The following is a 25,348-nucleotide window of genomic DNA, read 5'->3' on the forward strand; positions in this document are numbered from 1 at the left end:
CTTCAGCAAGGTCACGATAACTAATGTTGTTTGTTTCACTGTCGTTTAATACCTATATTTCCACTAAAAGACCATTAGAATTTCATCCTTGCTACTTTGAAATCGTGCACTGGCATGCATGTAGTTGTCAACATCACTATGCTTGAATGTAGTAGACTCTTAATATCGACTGTCACTGCATATTGCATATGTGTGGAAGTCATTCCATATCATATCAAAAAATGTAGTATTGCGACGTTTGAGCTGCCAGAAGCCAGAATTTACAGTTTACGAGAAAGTTATCTTACATGTAAAACTCAGTTCTACTGTGAACAAAATGCAAGCTATGTTGTATAACTATCGTGAATAGCATAATATTTTGTACTTATCACCGTGTCAGAAAATCAGAAGGAAACAACCAGTCAGACAAACTGTGGTCAGGATGATACTGTCCATTTTAATATTTGTCTCTCGGCACACACCAGATACTCATGACTGTAAAACAACATTTCCATATAATTGTATATTCAGTTTTTATATTTAATTTGCTTTTCACCATATTGTATGTCCTTCCCTGCACTACATAATTCAAATTAAATATTGTCTTTGGCCTATACATACTTGAGGGTAAGCTTATTTAGTCTCACACATATAATTGTATATTCAGTTTTTATATTTAATTTGCTTTTCACCATATTGTATGTCCTTCCCTGCACTACATAATTCAAAATTAAATATTGTCTTTGGCTTATACATACTTAAGGGGTAAGCTTGTTTAGTCTCACACATTAAAGATGCACTGTTGACCTACAGAGTCCAAACTTTTTATCATTGTATTGTAGATAGGTTTACACTCCAAATACTAAGTACAAGTGTGGTGAGTGTAACAAGCAAATGTTTTTTAGTCAATGGCCCAAATTTATTTTCTATATGATGGACAATAAATACATGTGTAATCAATGCCAACAGTCCAGTTTAAGTAATTTGGTTTAGATTAGCCATTGACTAAATTTTCTCCTCTTCTGTATTATATAAGTTCACCGTTTCCTGTTTTAGATATTGTTGATCCTATTGAGTCGCATCTCTAATTCTTAATTCACTTTCATATCAGGGTTGTTGATACTTAGAATCCACACTTGAACTTATGCTTGAGCAGTAACCAACCAGTTCAAATAACTTTCATTTATGTCCAAACAATTTGACTTTTTGCCAAATTTCACATTTATGGCAAATAATAAACAGCAAGGAGATACAAAGGACGTCGGTGCCCCCGGGCCCCATGTTTAACCTAATATCATGCACACAATATTACAACTTGCACAGACTTGATTTTTTTAAATGATTGCAATCAGGGCTCTGCTGACGATCACAATTTACTTTGTTTTCAACACCTCTTCCAGTGTAACCAAAGTTCAACCCAAAACACTTTTATTGCAAATTGACAGTGACAAAATCCATTTTTTGCATTTTTCTAGGTGGGAGACTAGGATAGCAACAATCTAACAAGCAACAGGCAGACTGACTCATCCATGGTCTTCAAAGGTACGGCATTCTTCTACAAAAGAGCCAAGCTAAGTATTAAATATACTTACATTGTTTTGACAGACTGCATTTCTTACTGTTATATTAACATATTTCTGTCTAAAAATATATATTGGATTGTGTTTACAAAATGGCAATTATGCAAAATATCATAATAAAAACAATTTAAGGACAAGAATGTGCTTTGGGGAAAGATATTCTGACTCTCAAGCTTTTACAATTCTTTTCTGATCTACCACTTATGGGGGATCATTTTAAAACTCTGGCATAAGAAAACTGCACTATCTTAGTTTTTTTGAAAATTGAAAATTTTATTTTCTCCATTGAGTTAACACAGGGATGGTGGCCATTTTGAATCTAGAATATTGGTAAATCTTGGTAAATTTTGTTCTCTTGTCCTAAACTTGTACTTTAACCTCTGATTGGGCCCTTATAGGTTTCATTGGGGTATTTAGGGTCCAAGCATATCAGCTGGGCCCCTATTATTTTTCATTGGGTCATTAGGGCCCAAGCTTATTAACTGGGCCCCTGTTTGTTTTATTGTGGTTTTGCTGCTTCTTCTCTCTTCTTTCTTCTTCTTCTGTCAATTCTGTGCCAGCCAATATCTGAAAAACCACTGCATGTTCACTTCTCAAACTTGGTACAGTAATCAGGGCCAACAAGAAGTGGTGCACCTAACCCCTGAATTTTTTATTAGTCACCTTACCCGGTGGTAATATTGGATTTATGAAAACCTAAAAGTGGCTATCCCTGGTAACCTGGGGGTTTTGTCAATTTGAAATTTGGTATGTAGCAAGAATGCCCTCTCTTTTTGACAATTTGCAAATAAAATTTTTAGCAGTCACGTGAACTTGGCTACCATATTTGATTTTCAAAAAATACCAACTTCATCTTTGCAAATCTTGAACTCCAGAACCGACAGACCTTTTGAATTGAAATTTTAAACATGTCATTATATAAGTGAGTACTATCAAGTTTGCGAAAGGCTTTTGGATGGGTCAAGTGGTTTGGCCGCCATATTGGATTTTTTTGTAAATTCAAATTTAAATCTTAAGCTCTTGAACCTACACACCATTTGAACTGAAATTTCGTTGCTCATGTCCTCACTACAGTGAGTACCGGTACTATCATTTTTTGCGAAAGGCTAAAAAATGAGTCACATGGCCGCCATATTGGATTTTTCATAAAATCCAATTTAATCTACAAAAATCTTAAGATCCAGAACCAAAACACCTTTTGAACTGCAATTTTACTCATGTCATCACTTGTGTAAGTGCTATCAAGTTTGCAAAAGGCATATGGATCTATCACATGGTTTGGCAGTTATTTCGGTTTTTGCGAGAAAGCTATGATAACCAGCAAATAATGTTCAAAAATCTTCTTCTCAAGAACAAATGCACCATTTGAACTGAAGCGTTGCTCATATCTTCATAACTGATCAAGTGTATGGCAGCACTGTACAAACAAAAAACAAAGGTAACTAATTAATTTACTTACGTTGCTTAATATGTCACTTTTCTTATACTGTTATATGAAAAATATTTCTGAATTTAAATGTATTGGTTTGTGTTAGCAAAATGGCTATTGTGCAAAAGATCATGATAAACACAATTTAAAATCAAATTTCAGAATATGTATGGTACAGAAAAGGAATAGGTATTTTATTTGTTGCTGTGTACTCAATTTTCATGCAGGTAATTTAGATGAGACGTGACAACAAGCAAGAGCATTTCTGGATCATCATTCAACTACTGGTGAAAGTCTTGACAATGCAACTAACCATAGTGGGTGTAAATAGCAACTGGACGGAGTAATATGCAGAAAGACCTACCAGCCCTTGATGCATTGTTTCCTTCTCTTTGAACTGTTGCTAGGGAAGCACAGGCAAGTGTTTTTATACTGTTTGTCTTACTTTTAGTACAAATAAACATGACTGTGTTACCATCAGTTGTCAAGCTCTGGTCCAGTACTATATCTCAATATACATGGAGTTTATGTCTGAAGTTTGATACTAAATATTTGTGCGTGAGTGCTTCATGAACTCTACAGTGTGGACAGCTTGCAGTCAGAAATTGTAAAAACTTAGCTCAGTTGTTGATTACTCTCATTTTCAGGGTTGGGATTTAGCAAAGTGGTATTGACTCTAACGTGTTCAATATGTGACTTGAGGCAGTACATTGTGAGTTTGAATTTGAGTTAGAAATCACCAAATTAGATAAACTGATGGTAGCAACCTCTTACACTTAGCCAGCCCTATACCGACTTGGAAACTGTAATTTGTCACACAGGAATGTGAGCTGGAGAGAAATCCAAACTTATGACATCATTCTACAAGTAAATTACACAAAGTAAATACAAATACCTATTTTACAAATTACATTCCCTGTCTGCTGTCTTATATATTAAAATTAATAATACTGATGCATAGTCATCCAACAACATATCTACAAGTTTCTTGTAGATATAAAGGTAAACTGTGTCTCTTGTTAATAGTTGTCTGGATAATAAAGAAAAAATATGTACACTAGCCGTGATGCATTACTTTCCGTCACACCATGTTCTTTACTTCGTATCTTGACTGACCCTCAACTACTGGCTCAGAGGGATGCTGCCACTATGTTAGGGAAAACTGTCTTCTTTGATGACATAACACTCATTACAAAATACTGAGAGATAATATCTTTATAACATACAGCCAGGAATTTTATATTTCCAATCAAAATACATTTTCGTGAGATGTAATTTAGACATTTATTGTGACAGTGTGGCAGATTAAGTTGTTTTGTTCCAGCTATCACTTGTATGATACATATATATGTGAACACACTTTGCAACAATTTCTTGGGTGTCTCAGTGTAAGAGAAACTTGATACTCTATGATAAATAAATTGTCATGAGCGTATGAAGACGTTTCTGGGGATAGGCGTGATTATAATGCAATTTTTTAATGTCATAACAAATCAAGCTAAATCAAGTTATTATGCAGTTAAACTTTATTTACTGTTGAGAACTTGTTCAGCTAATAAGGCCAATCTTCCACAAGGTTGACAATAAAAATCAAGAAAAGTTGGCCGTGTGCTTATAAAAGATAACATATTTGTCAATACATAAACTGACTTGCAATTGATTGTCTTAAAAATTATCACAGAAGTAGAAAAGGAAATTTAAAGAAACTAATCAAATTGATGTAACATATTCACCCTGAGTGTCTACCGGTATAGGCCTATATTTAACTATTTCATCATTACATTCAGCTGTTTGTTATATCTTCATCACACTCCATGGGCCAAGGCATACTTGGGGGCCAATGTCATCATTCTGTGCCAGTCTGTGTATGTCAGTCTGTATGTATGTCCATGTTTCATACAATTGTTGGCTTGTTTTGATAACTATATGGGAGCAAACAGTGACATTGTCACTATTTTTTACTAGACTATATCTCAAGAATAACAAAACTTGATGTAACCAGGTACTAGGAGGTACATTGTTTTGTTGGTTTACTATTCTAACATTTTGGTGAGCTTGACTTACAGATTTTAAACACATTGGTATATTTAATGAATTCATGTAATGGGGTTGTATATCAACACAAGAATGCACCAAATTTGACCAGAACCCTGCTTACCATTGATCATACTTAGGTTATGGTATTAGTTTTATGAGTACAGCTATCTGATGATATCTTTGTACAGCAGTTACACTTACATTAAGTCATGCTTCATGTTGATAAACAATGACAGCATCATATACGGAAAATGGAAAATTTTGTGAACCTCCATCCCCCATTACCTAAATAGTATAGTCCAACTCCAAATTCACATCTGCCAATGTTTATTTTCATTCACGTTCATGATGTTGGGTTGCGTACTGTAAAACTGAAATTACAGTTATTTGAAGCAATTATCCTTCATTCAGTAAAGAGTTGATATTGGTGACTGAATTAATATTTACTCTGCTATATTGTTGTTTTCATGAGATGCAGAGTGTTTGATATCAGAATGTTGAGTTAATTGCTTTTATGGCCATCCAATACATACTGGTTCACAGTTTACACTATGTTGTTGATCAGCAGCATACATAACGTCTTTGTTTCAAGTTTACTTTATATTTCAAGATATAATTCATGCAGAAATATCACCAAAATGTCACTTCTGTATACATCCAGGGATTGTATGATCAGTTTGATTTGAAACAGGGATGTGCAATATTGTGTCAGTTTTAAAGTTTAGAAATCATCTAAGGGTTTTGCTGTCTTTTGGCTATGGTTGTCTGTCAGTATCAATATGATCATTGCATGCCAGTTCATCAAAATCATAAGTAAATAAGTAGATTTTTTAAGTGAATGAGAGTTTAAGTGGTGTTCAATAATTGTGCATAAATCATCGTAAACTAAGCATTAGGTAGATAACATTAGAAAGCTATACAAAAACTGGTGAATTTTCACCCGCAACAGAAGGGGTTATGACAAAAACTTGTACTTAAGCAACTAATGATGATTGACATACACCTCAACTGATATCACATAACAAACTGCAAAAACATCATCATTTCTGATTACTCTACCCCTGAATTCTGTATATTTCAAGGCCTTGCAAAGCTCATTTTTCCCAGAGACTTCTATTGACAAAAGATACAGTTGGAGAGGGCAATTGCTTTTCCAACACCATGTTGTATTTAATCACTGGCAATGGAAATATCAGGATGTTATATTATAAGATCAAAGCCAGTTCAACATCTGATATAAATAAAAGGATGTAAGGCAAATTTGTTAGTGAAGCAGAAATTGCTGCTACATCAATCCCGAGACGCATTCTTGTACCTATTTGCCACTTGTAGATTTTGAAAATGAACTCACAATAAGATTTGTACACTTTCACTGAAGTACCTCGACAGAATATGTATTTGGCAAGACTATGTCATTGAAAATGACTAGTTGCATCTGTTTTGTCAGCTCACTCTGTAACCCTGACATACAAAATGGCCGACTTTGATGTCAAAAAACATGAAAAGTGGTACTTAAAGGCAAGGAGGGTCATTGTGGAGAAATGCATGCATGTTGACATTCAAAAGTGAAAGGTCAGATTGTATGCCTTCTCTTCTTTTTATTTTCACAGGTGACTGTCTGATCCCAATGAAATACTACCTGCAGTTAAAACATCAAAGACAGAGAGATCTTGAATTTAAAGAACAAACAACATGTCAACTAAGACATCGATCACGTACAGTACTTGGAACACTTACTCATTTTCTCATCTATACACTGAACACTGTGACCTTGCAACAGCCATAGTCTCGGATGAGTATAGTCATTCCCCATTACTGCCTTGTGATGCTAAGAGCCGGACATGACATTTATACAAAGCATGATGCCAGGAAATCTTATTTTACATGCAGGATTGTAAGAGAGTGAAACACTTTACACCTTTGACATGTACTATGCATCTAGAGATTGTGAAGGGGATGATAAGGAACCTGAAAAGATTTCTGATACCATAAACCAAATTGAATCAAAAATGACTAGTGAAACACTCTTGGGCCACTATGATGTACTACAGTCTTCATCCTCATTATGGATGCTGGTATGGTGATGAACAGGAACTGTACCACAACATGTGCACCTGTACAGACTCTGATGGTCACTACAGGTAAGTCTATTGTTTTGGCCAAAAGAAATTATGTAAATGTTAAATGAATTCATTTCAGACTACTTAGTGTAACTGATTTGTGAATTAGCACTGAACAAGTGCTGAGGTAAAATTGCCATGCAAGCTTAGAGTTGTGGTTTGATTAATTTCCTTCTGGTAACAGTCATCCAAACAGCGCTGTGCTCAGAGGTTTTTAGTTGCCTGCACCCAATCTGATTAAATCAAATGTAGTCAAGATGTTGTTCCACCTTTGCTTGTTCTTTGGGAGTGTATCCAAACAAAGGTTTGAGCCAAAACTGAGCCAACAAACCCAAACAGGGCCACAAATACCTTAAATGGTTGACTCTGATACATGACCAGGGCCAAGCAGGACAAAAAGTTAACTACACAAGTGTAAAACAGCCACAAAACACAGATCCTGGGACATCAATCACCTTTGACCATTGCAGTGTCTAGGATTAATTGATTCAGAAGCATTTAGATGGCACCATTCAACTCTGACTAAGCTTGACGTATCATTTATTACCACACATTTGGTATAAGGTGATTCAGTTCATTAGCATCTCATATGCATGTCTGTTTGTATGTATGTATAAGTATGTATGCAGTGTTGAATCTAGAGCATGGCATTGCGGAATTACCCAGTGCATCAAAAATGATGCGATAGCATATTGCACACCAGTGCAATGGGCGACCAGAAAGTCCAAGGTTGTTCTGTAATACAAGAACATCACCATTTGGAAAGTTAATTTGTCACATTGTGCTAACATGTTTCAACACCTAAAGAAACATTTGCAACTTTATAGTCAATATACATGTTAATAATGATATTGCAATTTTGTATCGGGATATTACAAAACACTGTTGTGATCACCGTGGTCCAGCTGTTTATGAGTAAGCATGTGTACTTGGCTGGGCCTATCGAGCGTCTGCCAAAATCAATTCACTCTCATGGACAAGCTAAAGTAATGTCTTTCATAAATCTGTCCATTTATTATCCAAAGGAAATCAAGGCTATCAATGATATGAAGAAAATTTGTTTGGAATAAAACTTTTCTTTGTAAACTACGGCAGCTCTGCAGCTTAACAGTCCACTGTCCAGTCATGTGTGCATGGTTTCCTGTTGTCATTCAATCAAGTCAGAATGGCCAGCTAGGTATGAGCGCAATTTCAAACTGCACTTATGAGCAAGCCATAGTCCAAAAAGTTCCAGTCGAAAAGGTGGGGGAACAGCAAATCAAACTTCCAAACATCGCTACAGAGAACACAGCAATTGCAAAGGTCATTTACTTTGTGACTTGTGTGTCCTTGGGAGGTCTCAGAAAACCAGAAAAGGCCTACATGAATACAATGCTTACTTACGGTTAAACAAAATGAATATCATTTAATCTTATGAATATTAATGAATGAAAAAAATGTCCCACAAATTTTCAAAAAGGCCCCCAAAATTGAAGTTCATGGGCCAAAATGCCGTCCAACTCTCTGATCCTAGATTCAACACTGTGTATGTATGTATGTCTGTCAGTCCATCCAGATTAAAAAAACTCCAAAACCGCAGCACCTACCACCTTAGTATTTGATGTACAGGTGCACCCAGGTGAATTTGTTCAAATGAACATGTTAGTGTCAAAAATTTGCAAATGAGGCAAAAAAAGGAAAAATCCAGCAAATTGATAAAACTCTGTAACTATATGTCAGATTAAGTTGAAACTTGGTATACAGGTTTCTTTCGGTATACTAAGGTGTCCAGAAATCGGGGTGAAATTTTCTTTTTGTATTTTTCGGGTGATCTTTTCAGTTTTTAGTAAAAAATTTTTTTCTCTGAAACCACACATTCGATTGCTTTGAAAGTTGGTATCTATTATGTTCCTCAGGATGACCTAAGTCAAGTTTGTACAAATTGCAGTGAAATTTTCATATGTATAATTTTTGGACAATTTTCCCAAATTTTGGTCAAACATTTTTTCCTCAAAAACTACTCTTCTGATAGCTTTGATATTTGGTATACAGGTTCATAAACTTAATCAAAATCTGGTGTATTCTAACTGATGACATCTGCAACTTTGTATTTTTGGGGCAAATTTTGTCATTTTTGGTCAAATAGTTTGTTCTTCAAAAACTACTGGTATGATAGCTGTGATATTTGCTGTGATTATGCATTGATTCAACGACTTCAAGTCTTTTCAAAGTTTACACTGTGATTTTTGTTATTTTCTTTCATATCACTTTGTATCTTTGTGACCGCTGTGTACATAAATTTACGGAATTCACAGTCATCATCGGCTATACGCTTATCTTCTGGTGCAACACTGAAGCCTTCAAAATCAGTTATGTGTTTGAGTGAACCAGGTGTGGCCTGTTCGTTCATTGACGTATCAGTTTTTGCTGAATTTTTTGCTTTCCTACCTCCTGACTGCATTCTTCTGTACTCTTTAGCCTCTTTCGTGGTTAATTGAAGTTGTTTTGTCAGTGGCGTCTTTCAACAGTCAGCTGTATTGATTTAAAATTTGGTTTGTAAATCCCTTCAAATGTGCTCATATGTATATTGCCATGTCAGAATGAGATGAACAATTTTAATATTTTTTAAAATTTTTCTTTGTTGTTCTTTGTACAAAATATCTTTACAAGAACCATTTCCAATGCTGGTTTGAAATTTGGCATGAAGGTTCCATTGAGTGGTTGTACCATAACTTATTAAGATTGTGTTGATGTGAACAAATTTAATAAAAACTGTGGAAAGATTTTCCTATTTTTGACAATTTTATATCAACAGGGTGATAATGTGGTGATTTAGTAAGCATTTGATATGATAAATTGCATTTGGTATTGAAATGCAGTAAAAAATCATTTGAAAGCAAAGCTGAAAGTAATTTTAGGAGGTTTGGTCTCCAACAGAGAGTATCAAAGTCATGAATAGTTACATTTCCTGCCATCTGGCTGTTGAATAATGTGTGTGGAGGGACTGTGATTAAATGTAAACATGATCAATACAAAGGAATGGACCATTTTGTATGAGGGGGGAGTTGTATGGAAGATTTTCAGAAAAAAATTCCCAGCTAATGTCAATTTTTAAAAAAATCATCCAGGGAAAGCTTGACAAAAAGAAAAGGTGGGAGAGTGGAAAACAATATGCAATGGATCAGGTAAAAAATAAAATATTGCTACTTCATCAATCTTCCAGGACCCCCCCCCCCCCCCTCACCAAGATATCAAATCGTCCAACCCTAATGTCTTTGTTCGCTCAATTAACAGTGCTGTATATCTCAGTTGAAGTTGCCAACTTAGGTCAGGATTTGAAAAGAATGGTCAAGTTTACCACAGTTAAAATTCTTGAGTTCGATGTTATCACCCTTGTGTAAGTTGTACCGAAAGTGGATGTACCAGTTGTACTGGAAGAAAGCAATGTTTACTTTTCCCTGAAGGCTTTCTGAGTTAATGATTGTATATTAAAATCTCTCCATGTATTTGGTGTATGGGCAAAATGTAAACTTTGGATGCATGCTAAAGTATGTATTTTAGTCAATGTCATCTATTGTTCATGAAAGATCATTTCTTGTTGATAAAAATCAAGGAAAGTTTGCTTTATGCCTGTGAAAGATAACATATTTGTCAAAACTGCCTTGTTGGTTGATTGTCTTAAATATTAAGTACATAGAGGACGATGTAATATATTCACCCTGGGTGCCTGTATATATAACTATTTTATCATTCCATCTACCTTTTTTTTAACATCTTCATCACTCTTCGTGGGCCAAGGCATACTTGGGGGCCAATGTCATCACTCTTCCAGTCTGTGTATGTCAGTCTGTCTGTATGTCCATCCATCTGTCAGTCTTTCTGTAGACCAAGTTTGTGGAGCTCACAACTGAATAATTTTCGTATGAAATGTGGCAAGCTTTGAATGGATTTTTGTTATCTGCAATAGTTCTATTGATAAGAGAGTTATTACTTTGTTATTTGGTGCATATGTTGGGAGGACAATGTGCGATATTTTGGTTGAAAAGCAGGGAATTGGTATGTATGTATTTCTGAATATTTTTCCAATTTTTGGTCAAAAAGTGCTATGTTCAGGAATCAAACGTTAGATCCAGGCATCAAACTTGGATTTTAAGTTCGTCAGGATCATCTGATTACCATGTATCAAAATATTGATGAAATTTGGATTTAATACAAGTGAATTGGCAGACAGAAGTTTGTTATTGTTACTATTTAATCAGTGCAGCTGACACACTGTTTTACAAAATAAAATTAGCATGGAAATATCTATATTTTGTGTTTAAAAGAAGTTTTGGGGTACAGATCTAGTAATATGGGCCAAGTTTTGCCTGTTTTATTTTAAAAATTCCAAATGTGATATCCTTGAAGTCCCTGGTGCAATTGCAAAAATTTGAGAATTGATTGACTTTTTACCTTTGATTTGTGGTAGATACATGCTCAACCGTAAACTAGTATTTGTTCAAATGAAGTCAGTGTTACTAAAAATGCAAATGAGCAACAAAAGTGTAAACTTTGTGAAAATTTCAATAAACATTTGTTAGATTGTCTTGGCAGGGCACCTCACTTTAGCATATTGTAGCCATGAGTGAATCTAAAAGAAGTTGTGGTATACAGATCTTGTAAACAACCAGCCTTTCATTTACCCTACAGTCGGGTACAAAGTGCAGGATAACATAAGTTTATTAGTCCCCACGGACACTGTCCGGGGGGACTTATAGGTTTGGTCATGTCCGTGCGTCCATCCGTGCGTCCATCCTTGCGTCCGTCCGTTCACGCTGATATCTCAGACATGCCCAGGTCAATTTCTTTCAAACTTTGCGCAAGGATAGTACCCTACCCCATACAGATGCACGTCGATTTGTTTCACAATGCGATCAAATTTGGCTGTGTTAGAGGACTTTTTAGTTTACACCTCCATAGACTACCATGTATAAGGCCATGAAAAATAAAAATTTAGTTTCTCATCGTATTCATATTGCAAAAAGGATGCAGTGACACAGTTTTTAGTCCCCACAGATGAAGTCCAGGGGGCTTGTAGATAGGGTCATGTCCGTCCGTTCGTCCATCAGTTCACGCAGATATCTCAGATATTTTGATGTCACGTGACCTCGGTGACCTTTGACCTCAAATATACATATTTGTCCATAACTCAGTAACCACAAGTGCTACACCCTTCATATATATGATATATGACATTAAACTGGTCCAATAATCATTTCCATTCAAGGTAATATATTACCAGGTCCATGGGACAATTGTGATTTACAAATTTAAGTAGGACCATCCTGAACCACTGATAATTTGTGGTGGTACCAGGTGTCCGAAATGGGTAAGCGTACCCTGCTAGCATGCTACACCCGTCAGGATTGGTCCCAAAATTGTCTAAATATTGTATGAAAAGATGCAGGATATGAATCACTGTAATAAGTCAAAGCCAGGAATGCTGTCATTAATCATTTGAGTGACCGAGGTGTCATATTTGGCCACAATGTCGTCATATCAACCGTAGAACTTTTTGAAAGTCCTAACGAGTCTTTTTGTTGTGTATCCTTGTCTCAGTAATTTTGATGCCAATGAGCCGTGTCTCAGTTGAAAATCAGTGTAGGAATCACAAGCCCTACAATATCTGAGAAGTTGAGACACATACACACCATAAGCAGGTGCAGATGGAATATTACTAGTGGGATAATTTATGATTTCAAAATCGAAATCATCCCTTTTGTCATACAGCTCAGTGTGTAGCCCATTAGTACCCACTTGTAGGAACAGATCAAGATATGAAGCAGAGTTCCCACCCTCTGTTGTTTCTTTGATATCCAACTCATCAGGGTAAATATGATGTAAGTAATTTGATATGTCTGGATTGTCTAGACTAATCAGATCATCGATATATCTGTGCGTGTTGTTAAAACACCTTGCAAGTTTTTTAGACCCTGCTTTGTAGAGAGACTGTAGGAACTCTGCTTCATATGAATACAGAAATAAGTCAGCAAGAAGGGGTGCACAATTTGTACCCATTGGTATGCCGATAGATTGTTGAAATGTCATACTGCCAAACTTAACAAATATGTTGTCGATTAAGAAATTAAGCATTTTAATAATTTCTTCATCTGTGTATTTGTGCTGGGCATCCATATTGTTACTGAAATAACCTGTCCTATGTATATATATATATATATATATATATATATATATATATATATATATATATATATATATATATATATATATATATGGTATGATGGGACACCTTATGATGCCACATATTGTACCTATTAATTATGCACATATCTAATTTTGAGCGAGCCAATATATATATATATATATATATATATTATATATATATATATATATATATATATATATATATATATATATATATATATATATATATATATATATATATATATATATATATATATATGGTATGATGGGACACCTTATGATGCCACATATTGTACCTCATTAATTATGCACATATCTAATTTTGAGCGAGCCAATAGAGCTAAAGGTCGGATTTTTGGTATATAGGGATATCTTAGCAATATAATTTTTTGGACAAAATGTCACGTGACCTTGGTGACCTTTGACCTGAAATATACATGTTTGTCCATTACTCAGTAACCACAAGTGCTACACCCTTCATGTATGGTATGATGGGACACCTTATGACGCCACATATTGTACCTCATTAATTATGCACATATCTAATTTTGAGCGAGCCAATAGAGCTAGAGGTCTGATTTTTGGTATATAGGGATAACTTAGCAATACAATTTTTTTGACAAAATGTCATGTGACCTCAATGACCTTTGACCTCGAATATACATATTTGTCCATAACTCAGTAACCACAAGTGGTACACCCTTCATATTTGGTATGCTGGGAGACCTTATGACGCCACAGTATAGTAACCACAAGTGGTACACCCTTCATATTTGGTATGCTGGGAGACCTTATGACGCCACATACTGTACCTCATTGATTATGCGCATATCTCATTTTGAGCGAGCCAATAGAGCTAGAGGTCTGATTTTTGGTATATAGGGATAACTTAGCAATACAAATTTTTTGACAAAATGTCACATGACCTTGGTGACCTTTGACCTGAAATATACATATTTGTCCATTACTCAGTAACCACAAGTGCTACACCCTTCACATATGGTGTGATGGGACACCTTATGACGCCACATATTGTACCTTATTAATTATGCACATATCTAATTTTGAGCGAGCCAATAGAGCTAGAGGTCTGATTTTTGGTATATAGGGATAACTTAGCAATACAATTTTTTTGACAAAATGTCATGTGACCTCAATGACCTTTGACCTCGAATATACATATTTGTCCATAACTCAGTAACCACAAGTGCTACACCCTTCATATTTGGTATGCTGGGAGACCTTATGACGCCACAGTATAGTAACCACAAGTGCTACACCCTTCATATTTGGTATGCTGGGAGACCTTATGACGCCACATACTGTACCTCATCGATTATGCGCATATCTCATTTTGAGCGAGCCAATAGAGCTAGAGGTCTGATTTTTGGTATATAGGGATAACTTAGCAATACAAATTTTTTGACAAAATGTCACGTGACCTTGGTGACCTTTGACCTGAAATATACATATTTGTCCATAACTCAGTAACCACAAGTGCTACACCCTTCACATATGGTGTGATGGGACACCTTATGACGCCACATATTGTACCTTATTAATTATGCACATATCTAATTTTGAGCGAGCCAATAGAGCTAGAGGTCTGATTTTTGGTATATAGGGATAACTTAGCAATACAATTTTTTTGACAAAATGTCACGTGACCTCTATGACCTTTGACCTGAAATATACATATTAGTCCATAACTCAGTAACCACAAGAGGTACACCCTTCATATTTGGTATGATGGGAGACCTTATGATGCCACATACTGTACCTCATTGATTATGCACATATCTAATTCTGAGCAAGCCAATAGAGCTGGAGGTCTGATTTTTGGTATATAGGGATAACTATAGGATAGAAGTTTTTTGACAAAATGTCATGGACCTCGATGACCTTTTACCTAAAATATACATTTATGTCAATAAATAAGTAACCACAAGTGCTATGTCCTTTATATATTTAGTAGGATGGGAGACCTTATGACAACACACGCTTTACCTCATTAATTATGCACACATCTAATTCTGGGCAGGTGAATAGAGCTAGAGGTCTGATTTTTGGCATATACGGATTAATTAGCAATACAATTTTTTTTTCAAAATGCCACGTGACCTCGATGACCTTTGACCTTGATTATACATATATATGCATAACTCAGTAACCACAAGTTCTATACCCTCCAATTTTGATAGGATATTTGACCTTAAGATGTCACATCTTGTACGTCATTTATTATGCGCATATGTATTTGTTGGCTGGCCAATACAGCTAGAGGTCTGATCTTTTTTTCCGATTTAGAACCATAACTTAGACATGCCTCATGTGTTTCAAATTGGGAACAACGACATAGACCTATGTGCCCATAGATCTCAACATGTACACTCCAGTGATACTTCTTAATGACCACATTTCCCTGCCCCATCAAGACTAATACTCCTAAGTGGGGACTATGTGTCAATGACTTGTTCACAAAAAGTGTTACATGTATAGACAGCTAACTTTGCGGCCTAATCCAGCAAGGTCAGGTTATTAATCACACACGCTTACATGTGTGGATGTAAATATGACAATTTTGTATGATAAAAATGTTTGGAAAATTGGTTTGAAAGGTTTTTGTTTCTTTCCATTGTCATATTGTATATTTATGGAATTCTTAGTCTGTGTAAGTCAAGTAATGGCTTCTATGCAAGTCCCTGGTTTGATGCTTTGAAAGTCGGTTAGAATAGCTTTAAAACACATGACACATATCTGATGTCTCAGGCTCCATGGTGGTATATATTGGTTTGCGCTTGGAAGTTTCCCCATTGGTCTATGATACTGCAATGCTTGTTTAACTGGTTGGCAGTTTCTGACATGCCATTATCATGTAGGTGTGGCAGCGTTGTTAACCCTTAAATTTGCACCCTGAGCCCCTGGTACTCTATGACATCATTGGACATTTATGTCCGAGCCGGGTTCAAAGGGTTAACAGTGGAAGCTCTAAAGAATGCCCATTATTACATGTTACCTGACTGTGCCACCTTAGAGAGACCAAATATTGTCTACATCAATTCTATGCATTACAATACATGTATAATAAGACGACACCTTTTTCTTTGGTATTGTAGATGGTATCACTAATTATGGTGTACCAGGTTGCATGGTATTGTGTGTGTGTGTGATCAACAGTACAGTTGCATCAGTTGCCAACCATTGCGTACTTCAATGAACGGTGCATCAAAATTTTTGCAAATGCACTTGACCATGAATATCAGAAGGTCCATAGAAGCTATTAAATATTGTGTATACACTCACTCACTTGAGATTGAAGTTATCAAGATACCATGCGTAGTGACGCACGCTCGATCGACCTGGAATGGCTGATTGTAAAATCCATCTGCATCAGTGCATCTTCTTCATTTGCTTAAACAAACACACTTTCTCTGATCACAGTCCCCTTACAAAAAAGTCCTACAGGATCCCTGTAGGACCCAAGGATCCCTGCAGGAGTCCTATAGGACAACGCCTGTGCTGTAGGATTTATGTGTCATGTCTTATGGGTTCGTACTAGTCCTATAGGCTCATATTTGTGCCCTATAGGACACCCGACAAGATGATTCTGCCTGACTTTTAGGACTGTAAAACTGAACAAGTAATGTTTGAGTAATGTTTATAATTATAATTATTCCCTTACGAAAATAGTCTGTAGAATTTTACACATTCTCATATACCCTTTCTCAAAAGCTACTTCTATTTACACACACATGCCAGGAACATACCATATTCCTTTTGCCGTTTGTACATGTCATGACTGTACACAGACAAAGACTCTCTTTGTTAGATCCAAGGTCAAGTGAGCTGACCTGTGCCTTTGCTTTGTTATGTAAATAGTTTCCTGCATTTACAATGGGCTGATTACATAATAGTACAGCCACGCATTATTCATTTGCACTTGAGGCATCCCTCCATGATCAAAGTCCATTTAATAGAGGGACTGCCGAAAGGCCTGTACTCCTAACGGTGGGGGCGCTCTTCTCCATATCTGGTTTCACAAAATTGATTCCGATTCAGGTTCAGTAGTCAATCAGGGAAAAGACTGGAAAGACATCATCGATACAGTCGATTTGGAGGACTTTTGGTCCCGTTTGGCCCCGGTCAGGTATCAGAGTCAACCATTTAAGGTATTTGTGGCCCCGTTTGGGTTTGTTGGCTCTGTTGGCTCCATTTTGGCCCAGTACTTAGTTCAGATACACCTGGTCTTTGATGTTCTTGTCATATCGGAGTGACAGCATTGTGACTCAACTAAAGGAAACACTGAGGCTTAATTTACGGGGTTGCCAGTCAGATCATTTATGTAGTTGGTAGGTTACCTTGGGATAGGTTCATGATTACCTTTGTATTGACAGTATAATGATCTCATTATGGAACTGTGGAAGGGATTATTAATTACCTTTAATACACTCTAAATATTTGCCAACCTGAATATCTCACAGTTCATTTCCATCATCTCATAATCTCTCACTGAAGTACACTGTTACTAAGGATAGCATTGCAGAGCATATTTGATGAAAACAATTGCATTGATGCGAGTTTTGAACACAAGCTAGAAATATGTTTTATGGTAGTCAGGTCTTTTCATTTCACTGCCAAGCCTTAGATTTTGTGACTGTTCACAGTGGGCAAATATGGTAGCCACAAAACACTGCTGCTATGGCACTATGGCACTTGCAAGAGTTGTTATTATCTTCACTGTCAGGGACGCACATCTATCTGTGTCATGAGTAATCCCCTATTGTGCACCCACGGTCCTGTAACTTCCCCTTTAAATGATGACCTGTAGGTACTTCTTCCAGACTGATCATGATGTGAGAGATTTACAGTGAAATTTATATACAGAAGTAAAGTTTTAGGCATTTGTTCAACTCTGCTAGTGAGATGGGGGTCAAGGCAATTAGTATTGACTGTCAGTGCAAAATTTGAGTTTCTTAGCACGGGTTTGCTTGAAAAACCAGAAGTGACTGTAATGACAAAATAAAAATTCAAGAACTGAGAATCCGCACTTGTAGAGTCCATGTTTCTGCAGATATAAGAAATGCATCTTCACCAAATTTTCACCGAAACATCCAGCAAAATCATAATCTGTAGTGTGGATTTGGAGATATAGTATGCATTTATCATAATGTAGAAGTGATGCAGAATGGTGATTTCAGCGTATTTGAGTTATTGTCATGCTATGTGAGCTGTTGTCAGTTATTTGAGTTATTGTCACGTTATCTTAGCTGTTGTCAGTTATTTGAGTTATTGTCACGTTATCTGAGCTGTTGTCAGTTATTTGAGTTATTGTCACGTTATCTGAGCTGTTGTCAGTTATTTGAGTTATTGTCACGTTATCTGAGCTGTTGTCAGTTATTTGAGTTATTGTCACGTTATCTGAGCTGTTGTCAGGTATTTGAGTTATTGTCACGTTATCTGAGCTGTTGCCAGTTATTTGAGTTATTGTCACGTTATCTTAGCTGTTGTCAGTTATTTGAGTTATTGTCACATTATCTGAGCTGTTGTCAGTTATTTGAGTTATTGTCACGTTAGCTGAGCTGTTGTCAGGTATTTGAGTTATTGTCACGCTATCTGAGCTGTTGTCAGTTATTTGAGTTATTGTCACGTTAGCTGAGCTGTTGTCAGGTATTTGAGCTATTGTCAGGTTATATGAGCTGTTGTCAGGTATTTGAGTTATTGTCAGGATATACGAGTCATTTTCAGGTTATTAGTCCCCACGGACACCGTCCGGGGGGACTTATAGGTTTGGTCATGTCCGTACATGCATGCGTGCGTCCGTCCGTCCGTTCACGCAGATATCTCAGACATGCCCAGGTCAATTTCTTTCAAACTTTGCACAAGTAGGGTACCCTACCCCATACAGATGCACGTCGATTTGTTTCACAATGCCATCAAATTTGGCCGTGTTGGAGGACTTTTAAGTTTTCACCTCCCAGTCTGCCACAGAACCCCTCATTTGGGGGTGTGTCCGGTACCAGCAATTTGATTGGATCTAAAGCAATGACATCATGCATGGTACTTCTCATTATGGAAGGGGGATATTGCCAGTTACTTGTGATCCAAAAAAAGTTATTAAATGCTTCTAAACTATATTATTTCTCGCTTTCTCAGCTGCTTATTTATCTGAAATTCCTACTAAGTAATTCAATCGCAAATATTAGAAATATCTGTGCAATTACAAGCCAACCGTATTCACATTAGCATTCGCTTCGGCCCCACAATAAAAATGGTTTCCGCCATGCCAGCGCGGCCATTTTGTCTGAAATGTCAACAAAAGGTGGATCGTGTTCTTCGCCAAGCAGAGTTGACGGATATTTTCCGATGTATTGAGGGCTTCCAACAGTTGCCGAGTAATAATATAAAGACATCCTAGGACAAGGTAAGTCAAATTTCTCTCACAACTGGATAAATAGTACATGTTGCTTGAATTAGCAACTGAATGCGAACTAGTATATTACATCCAATACTGCAGTCAGGGTTTGGTTGCTATTCCAGTGTATGCTAACACAAATTGAAAAGAATTGTTGAATTCGGACGAGAAACATATCGCCTACATGGTTGAGCATGAAAATTCAAGAATCAGAACAAAACATCATTACAACCTCGTAAATTGAAAATGTCAACTTCAGCTTTCAGTTCCTATTTCACGTAGTTCCCAACATTATTTTTTTCAAATAGTAAAACCAGACAACTACAACATGTATTGTAATTTAGCAAATGTAAAACAATCCCTCGTAGGTAGAAATTAGAAACCAATTGCATATTACACCACCACCACGTCCGAGAAAATTGACATTGTTAAATACTATCCAAGGCATCGTAGTCGATTTCTTCCATCCCCACCTGCCCAAGCTCTTCCTCAGTGTTCTCACCATACTCGAAGTCTGCTTCAGTCAATAACTGTTTATGAGGTATGATAAGCAGACCATCAGAATCACTGTCACTGTCACTATACGAACCTAAGCATTCATCACTTGACATTGTGTCCACAGATTCTGAATCAGATTCCTGATCATGGTTTTCTTCCCTCTGGATTTGCATTCCTGCAACATTTGCTTGATATTGTTGACTGCTTGCACATTTTTCACATGAACCACCATTATTGTGTGGGTTTTTACAATCCTTGCATGAGCATGCCAAACATGGTTTACATGACCAAAAACAATTTTACAACCAGATTTGATTTACCATTACACCCAGTCTTGCATGAACACTTTAATGGTTTTAATTTTTTAGTCACTGGTTTTTCAGGTAAATTGTCATCCCACATTATCATTATTTGTCCGTTGACATCTCTCCAGCCATAATTTTGATATTTGTTTATCTCACTATTCTCTATTTGTGTAGAATCAATGGCTAAGTGTAAAACGTACAAGCATCTCTTTAAGTGATACATAAGAGCAGAATATGATGGGAGTAAAAATTGCTCTCTTTCAGCCTTTGTCATATTTGCGTGATATGTCACATCTCTAACAATGTCAACAAAGGATAGAATATCTGTTGTGCAAAATGCATCATCTTTGCCAATTATTGCTAGACCATTCTTTATTTTGTCATCTTTGTTTTGATATTGCAGACCAGAAAACAGATCTGATGGTGATGTCTTGAAGATGTTGTACTTTGTCAGATAGACAGCACAGATGAGCTTCACTGCAGGAGGTAAGTTCAGATTTACAAGTGATTTCCCCTTAGCCCTTCCAACACTGATAACATCTGATGAAAGCTCAATTAGATCCCCAATGAATTCAATGTTTTCTAAGTATGTTGATAGAAATAACTTGTAACTCGTGCCATAAAACTGGCTTGTGTAATCACAGCCATTAATGACATAGAGTGCCAACAAGTTACAGGCAGGGTTTCTAATAGATGGAGATGGAAATTTGTTTTTTATTGTTTGTGCACCTATGTTAATATCAACATAGGATGAGTCTTTAGACAACTCAACCATCACATTTTTGCCTTGGTACCAACCAGCTTCATAGAGAGCAAGGCCAAACATCCATACATCTGTATCTGTAGCTATTATGAGTAATATGTTTTTACATGGCGATTGTGCTGCATGATACCATATGGCAGAATCCGCCTCACCTTGTTTGTTTCGGCGATTCAAATACACATCTCCACCGACAATACTGTCTTTCAACAGTAGCACAGTGTTATTAACTGCATACTGCTGGAGAATCTATAATAACAACCTGAGGTGGTTGGGAAAGCAGCTCTTTCTCAGCCCTTTTCATTATGAAGTAAGATAAAAACTTAACAATGGCTGCTTTCTGCAAAGGGTCATGGAGATCTTGCATGAACTGGTCCCTGTTTAATTCATCATTTTCATTTATTATGTCAACATTTGAGTAATTTGTTGTTGGTACCTTTATAGAGTGTCCTCTTTCTGTGTGCACTACCGTATTTGCCTTGGAGGGGGGAGATTTTCATCCTTATCAATCACTAATGTCACACCAATTGCCCCCCGTTTAAAACCATGCTCAATGACCACTCTATTGTAAAAATAGTTACCATAGGAGCGATAAGTTTTACAATTTGTTGGGGGCCCCTCATGTATGAAGCGTAGAACATCAATAATTACTTCAGTGTTATTTGGCTCATTCCAGAATGTACAATCTGTCTGGAAGACATCCATGAAGTTCAGTTGAATGAGAGCTTCCTTGAACTTTGCCTTTACCCTTTTCCGCATTTCCCCTGATGTGTTTGACAGAGCAAGGGGAAAGGGGACACTCTGACTAATTCATATCCCACTCTCACTCATTGTTGCATATGTACATCTAAGAATTGTCCTAAATTGGGCAAGTGTAGACACCTGTGATCTTTTGTGTTGTTTCCTTGGTGTGAATGTATTTAGTCTACTTCGCTTTCGTTTCTGCTTTGCTTCAGTGTTCAACACATATTGCCTGACATATTTTAGAAATCTCTCCTTTCCCACATGTTTTATCTGAAGGAGGTCTGTTATGGTGTTGCCTGGTAGTTGGGGTGCCCTGCGTCTGAATGGGTTGAGTAAATGTCTGACCGATTCAGTTGAAAGGAGACTCACAGCTTTCATTTCGGCTCTCATACGCTTTACTCTTTCAGGATTTGAAGACTTTTTAGTGTACTGGGACACTTTGCAGGTATATTTGAAAATGTGACCTTCAAATAATCTCAGGACTTTTTCCAGGTAAGCCATGAAATCTGCCAGGGTAACAGTTTGGAAATGGGAAGGACGTTTTGTAATTTGTTTTAATCTGCGATTTACCACACACTCATGTCCTTCATCGAGGGCAAGGTTATGGTATGGCTTGCCTGTTATATTCATTGTCCACTCACCATTTTCAAAACATTTTAATACATCAGCTGGAAAAAAGTTAATGTCATACAGTGTATTTGCAACAAGTTCTTCATATCTGTCTCTTGCATATGCAGAAAACAGCAGAGCTAAGATTTTCATTGATGATATGCGTAGAAACCAGTTTCCAGTACGGATTGCAATATACATTGCTATATACCCATTCAGAAAGAACAAGCAGCCATACCAAAACCTTGACAATTCATCTGAATTTCTTTCAGTGCTGTTGTAATCAACCCAGTCCCAAAATGTCATTGTAGTGTCAGCTTTCTGCCATAAATCTTCAGCTTCTGAGAGCAAAGATTCATGCAAAGAACTTAACAGATTGTGAATGTCCTGCCATTGGTAAACACTGTCTGGGTTTTGGTGCCCACATAGTTTTGTCAGTTCTTTTAAGCCCCCATCCCACAAAAGATTTTTCAGAACCTCACTTGCTGTTTTAAGCATATGCCAGTCACCAGGAACTGGTAGGCACCAATTATATAGCTCAGAATCTTGTTTTTGTAAATTTTTGACTGCTGCATATGTCTGTTGGTCTCCTCCTAGTACAACTTGTGTTGGCCCACCATTACCAACATTTAAGTCTGCCTTAAGATCAAACAAATAAGATTTTATATCTTTTATGTTTGCATCAGCTTCTCTGACAGTTGCATATACAATGTTGTCCCCTGCTGATGGACTCCAATGTGGCAAGTTTGGTAAAAGATCATCTAATAATGTCTTATTACCACAGGTACCTTTTCTAAGCTGTGTAGTTTTCAGCAGTTCAGCTTTCAGCTTTTCATATGCAATTGTGTCTTTTTCATTTTCTTGTAGAATAAAGTGGCTTTCTACTACTGAAACAGTATTGGTACATACAATGCCATGTTGACCATTAGGTGATGCAATTTCATCGATTGGGGGAGAAGCTCTTTCAATCAGTGTGGAATCATTTCCAGTCTGGTCATCCATGGTTTGACCTGATGTTAGAAGATTAGCTGACCCTGACTGGGGATAAAGTTGAATTTGTGAACCATGTGGACTGTTGAATGATTCATTCAAAGTGCTTGGAGTATGTACCGGTATATTTGACCTGTGGCTCACTTGTGATGTCAACAAATTTAACATTCTGGCAAGGGGTGCCCGCTTGATTTCAGTGTCTAAGCAAATTTCATTTTAAAGTTTAGATTGTCAAAAGTAACACGCCAAAACTTTGTTGGTAGCAATTCTTGTATTGCTTTCCTTGTTCTTGACCAAAATGAGCCATGAGCTCGAATTTGGGATATGCTACATACCACTCCAAACATGTTTAACACCTGGAAACCGCGATATCGCAAGCCATTTGCATAGGCAGATAATCCAAGAAGGGTTTGAAGGAAAATGGTTCGCTTATCAGATATGTTACAGAGTAATGCAACAACCATTTGTAGTTTAAGCTTGAGAGAGTGGATTTTAGCCCTTTCACTATCTGTTTCATGTGTAGCACACTCGCTACTTTGCAGTTTGTCTTCAATATTACAAATTTGCCCTATAAATTGAAGTAGCTCAGGCTCTAAATATTGCTCCAACAAGGAGAAATTGTTACATTTATCTAATGCACTTTCAGAATTTGAAAACATTGTGTGAAAGTCAAAGTTTGCTGTTGATGGAAATTTTTTGCATTGGTTTTTGATGAGTTGCTGTATTTTTTCAATATTTATTGCATTTGTCTGGGTATCCTGTAACATTGACTTGAGTTTACATCTCTTCCTTAAGTGTATAGATATGGCTTGCAACAGCCAACGAGATTGATTTGGGATCAAATATCATGTTTCCTAATTTTGAACTTTTAAAGCAGGTCATTAGATTGTGTTCAGTTATCATCTTTGTGCAATACTTATAGAAAACAGTCTTTTGTCTTTTCTTCACAAAAGGAATACCAAGACGTTCTATCAGCAATTTTTCATACAGTCTCATTAGTTCACTTTGAAATATGTATTGATGTTCACTGATCACATTAAGTGCATGCTTTGCTACTATTTCACATGATTCAGTGTATACATTTGAATTACATGTATCTGTGTCTGCAATATCTGTATCATGCAACTTATGGAGGACTTTGTAGTAGACTTTACCTGTCCTTCATCACCAGCAAAAAAGAATTGTTGCATATCGTCTGCTGCATCTTCAGCAAATGACCAATTTCCCATGCATTCTCTTTAACAAACAGAACATGTTGCAGTTTCATCAAAGTACATAAACTCTTTCCAACAAACATTGCAAAGATTTTTAATTTTTTTTGTAAAATAAATTGTACAATTTGAACTGTTTTTATCTAACCAATTGTCTGATGCAAATCTCTCATGCTTTTTCTCACATGCACAGCAAATTCTATCATCTTTTGGTGAACCTCTCTCAACATGCTCCCGTTTTCTTTTCCAGTACGGCTTTCCGCCCTTATAGCATCCTAAGAAACAGTTTCGGCACAACTCTGATCCACAAATAACATTAAATTTTTGTTCTCCATATTGCAACTTATCTCTAAAATATTCAACTTTATCATGAGAAACCAGTCGAAAAGGTCCATCATGAAATGATGCATCTATGGATTTTTTGCCCAATGCGACAAAGACAAAACATGGCCCAGATGGTTCACTTAACCTGGACTTTTTTGGTGGAGTCT

General features: G+C 36.6%; 1 protein-coding gene and 1 long non-coding RNA gene across 6 annotated transcripts in view; both read left to right on the plus strand.

Annotated features, from left to right (window-relative positions):
* Positions 1–632: 632 nt before the first annotated feature.
* Positions 633–25,348, plus strand: part of LOC139132763 (uncharacterized) — a 50,680-nt gene continuing 25,964 nt past the window's right edge. For all 5 annotated transcript variants that reach the window (XR_011552409.1, XR_011552410.1, XR_011552411.1 and 2 more), the window contains exons 1-3: positions 633–1,521; positions 3,216–3,405; positions 6,636–7,166. Coding sequence is in view for 2 of the 5 variants with exons in the window: in XM_070699027.1 (XP_070555128.1) it covers positions 7,063–7,166 (104 nt within the window). In the remaining 3 variants the exon portion in view is untranslated. The remainder of the gene's footprint in view (positions 1,522–3,215; positions 3,406–6,635; positions 7,167–25,348) is intronic.
* LOC139132756 (uncharacterized) lies at positions 15,936–24,752 on the plus strand. Its single transcript, XR_011552402.1, has 4 exons — positions 15,936–19,749; positions 20,947–21,029; positions 22,455–22,539; positions 23,524–24,752. It is a non-coding gene; the product is annotated as an uncharacterized lncRNA (long non-coding RNA).

This window comes from Ptychodera flava, chromosome 5 (genome assembly GCF_041260155.1).
Source record: "Ptychodera flava strain L36383 chromosome 5, AS_Pfla_20210202, whole genome shotgun sequence".
Taxonomy (NCBI): Eukaryota; Metazoa; Hemichordata; class Enteropneusta; family Ptychoderidae; genus Ptychodera; species Ptychodera flava.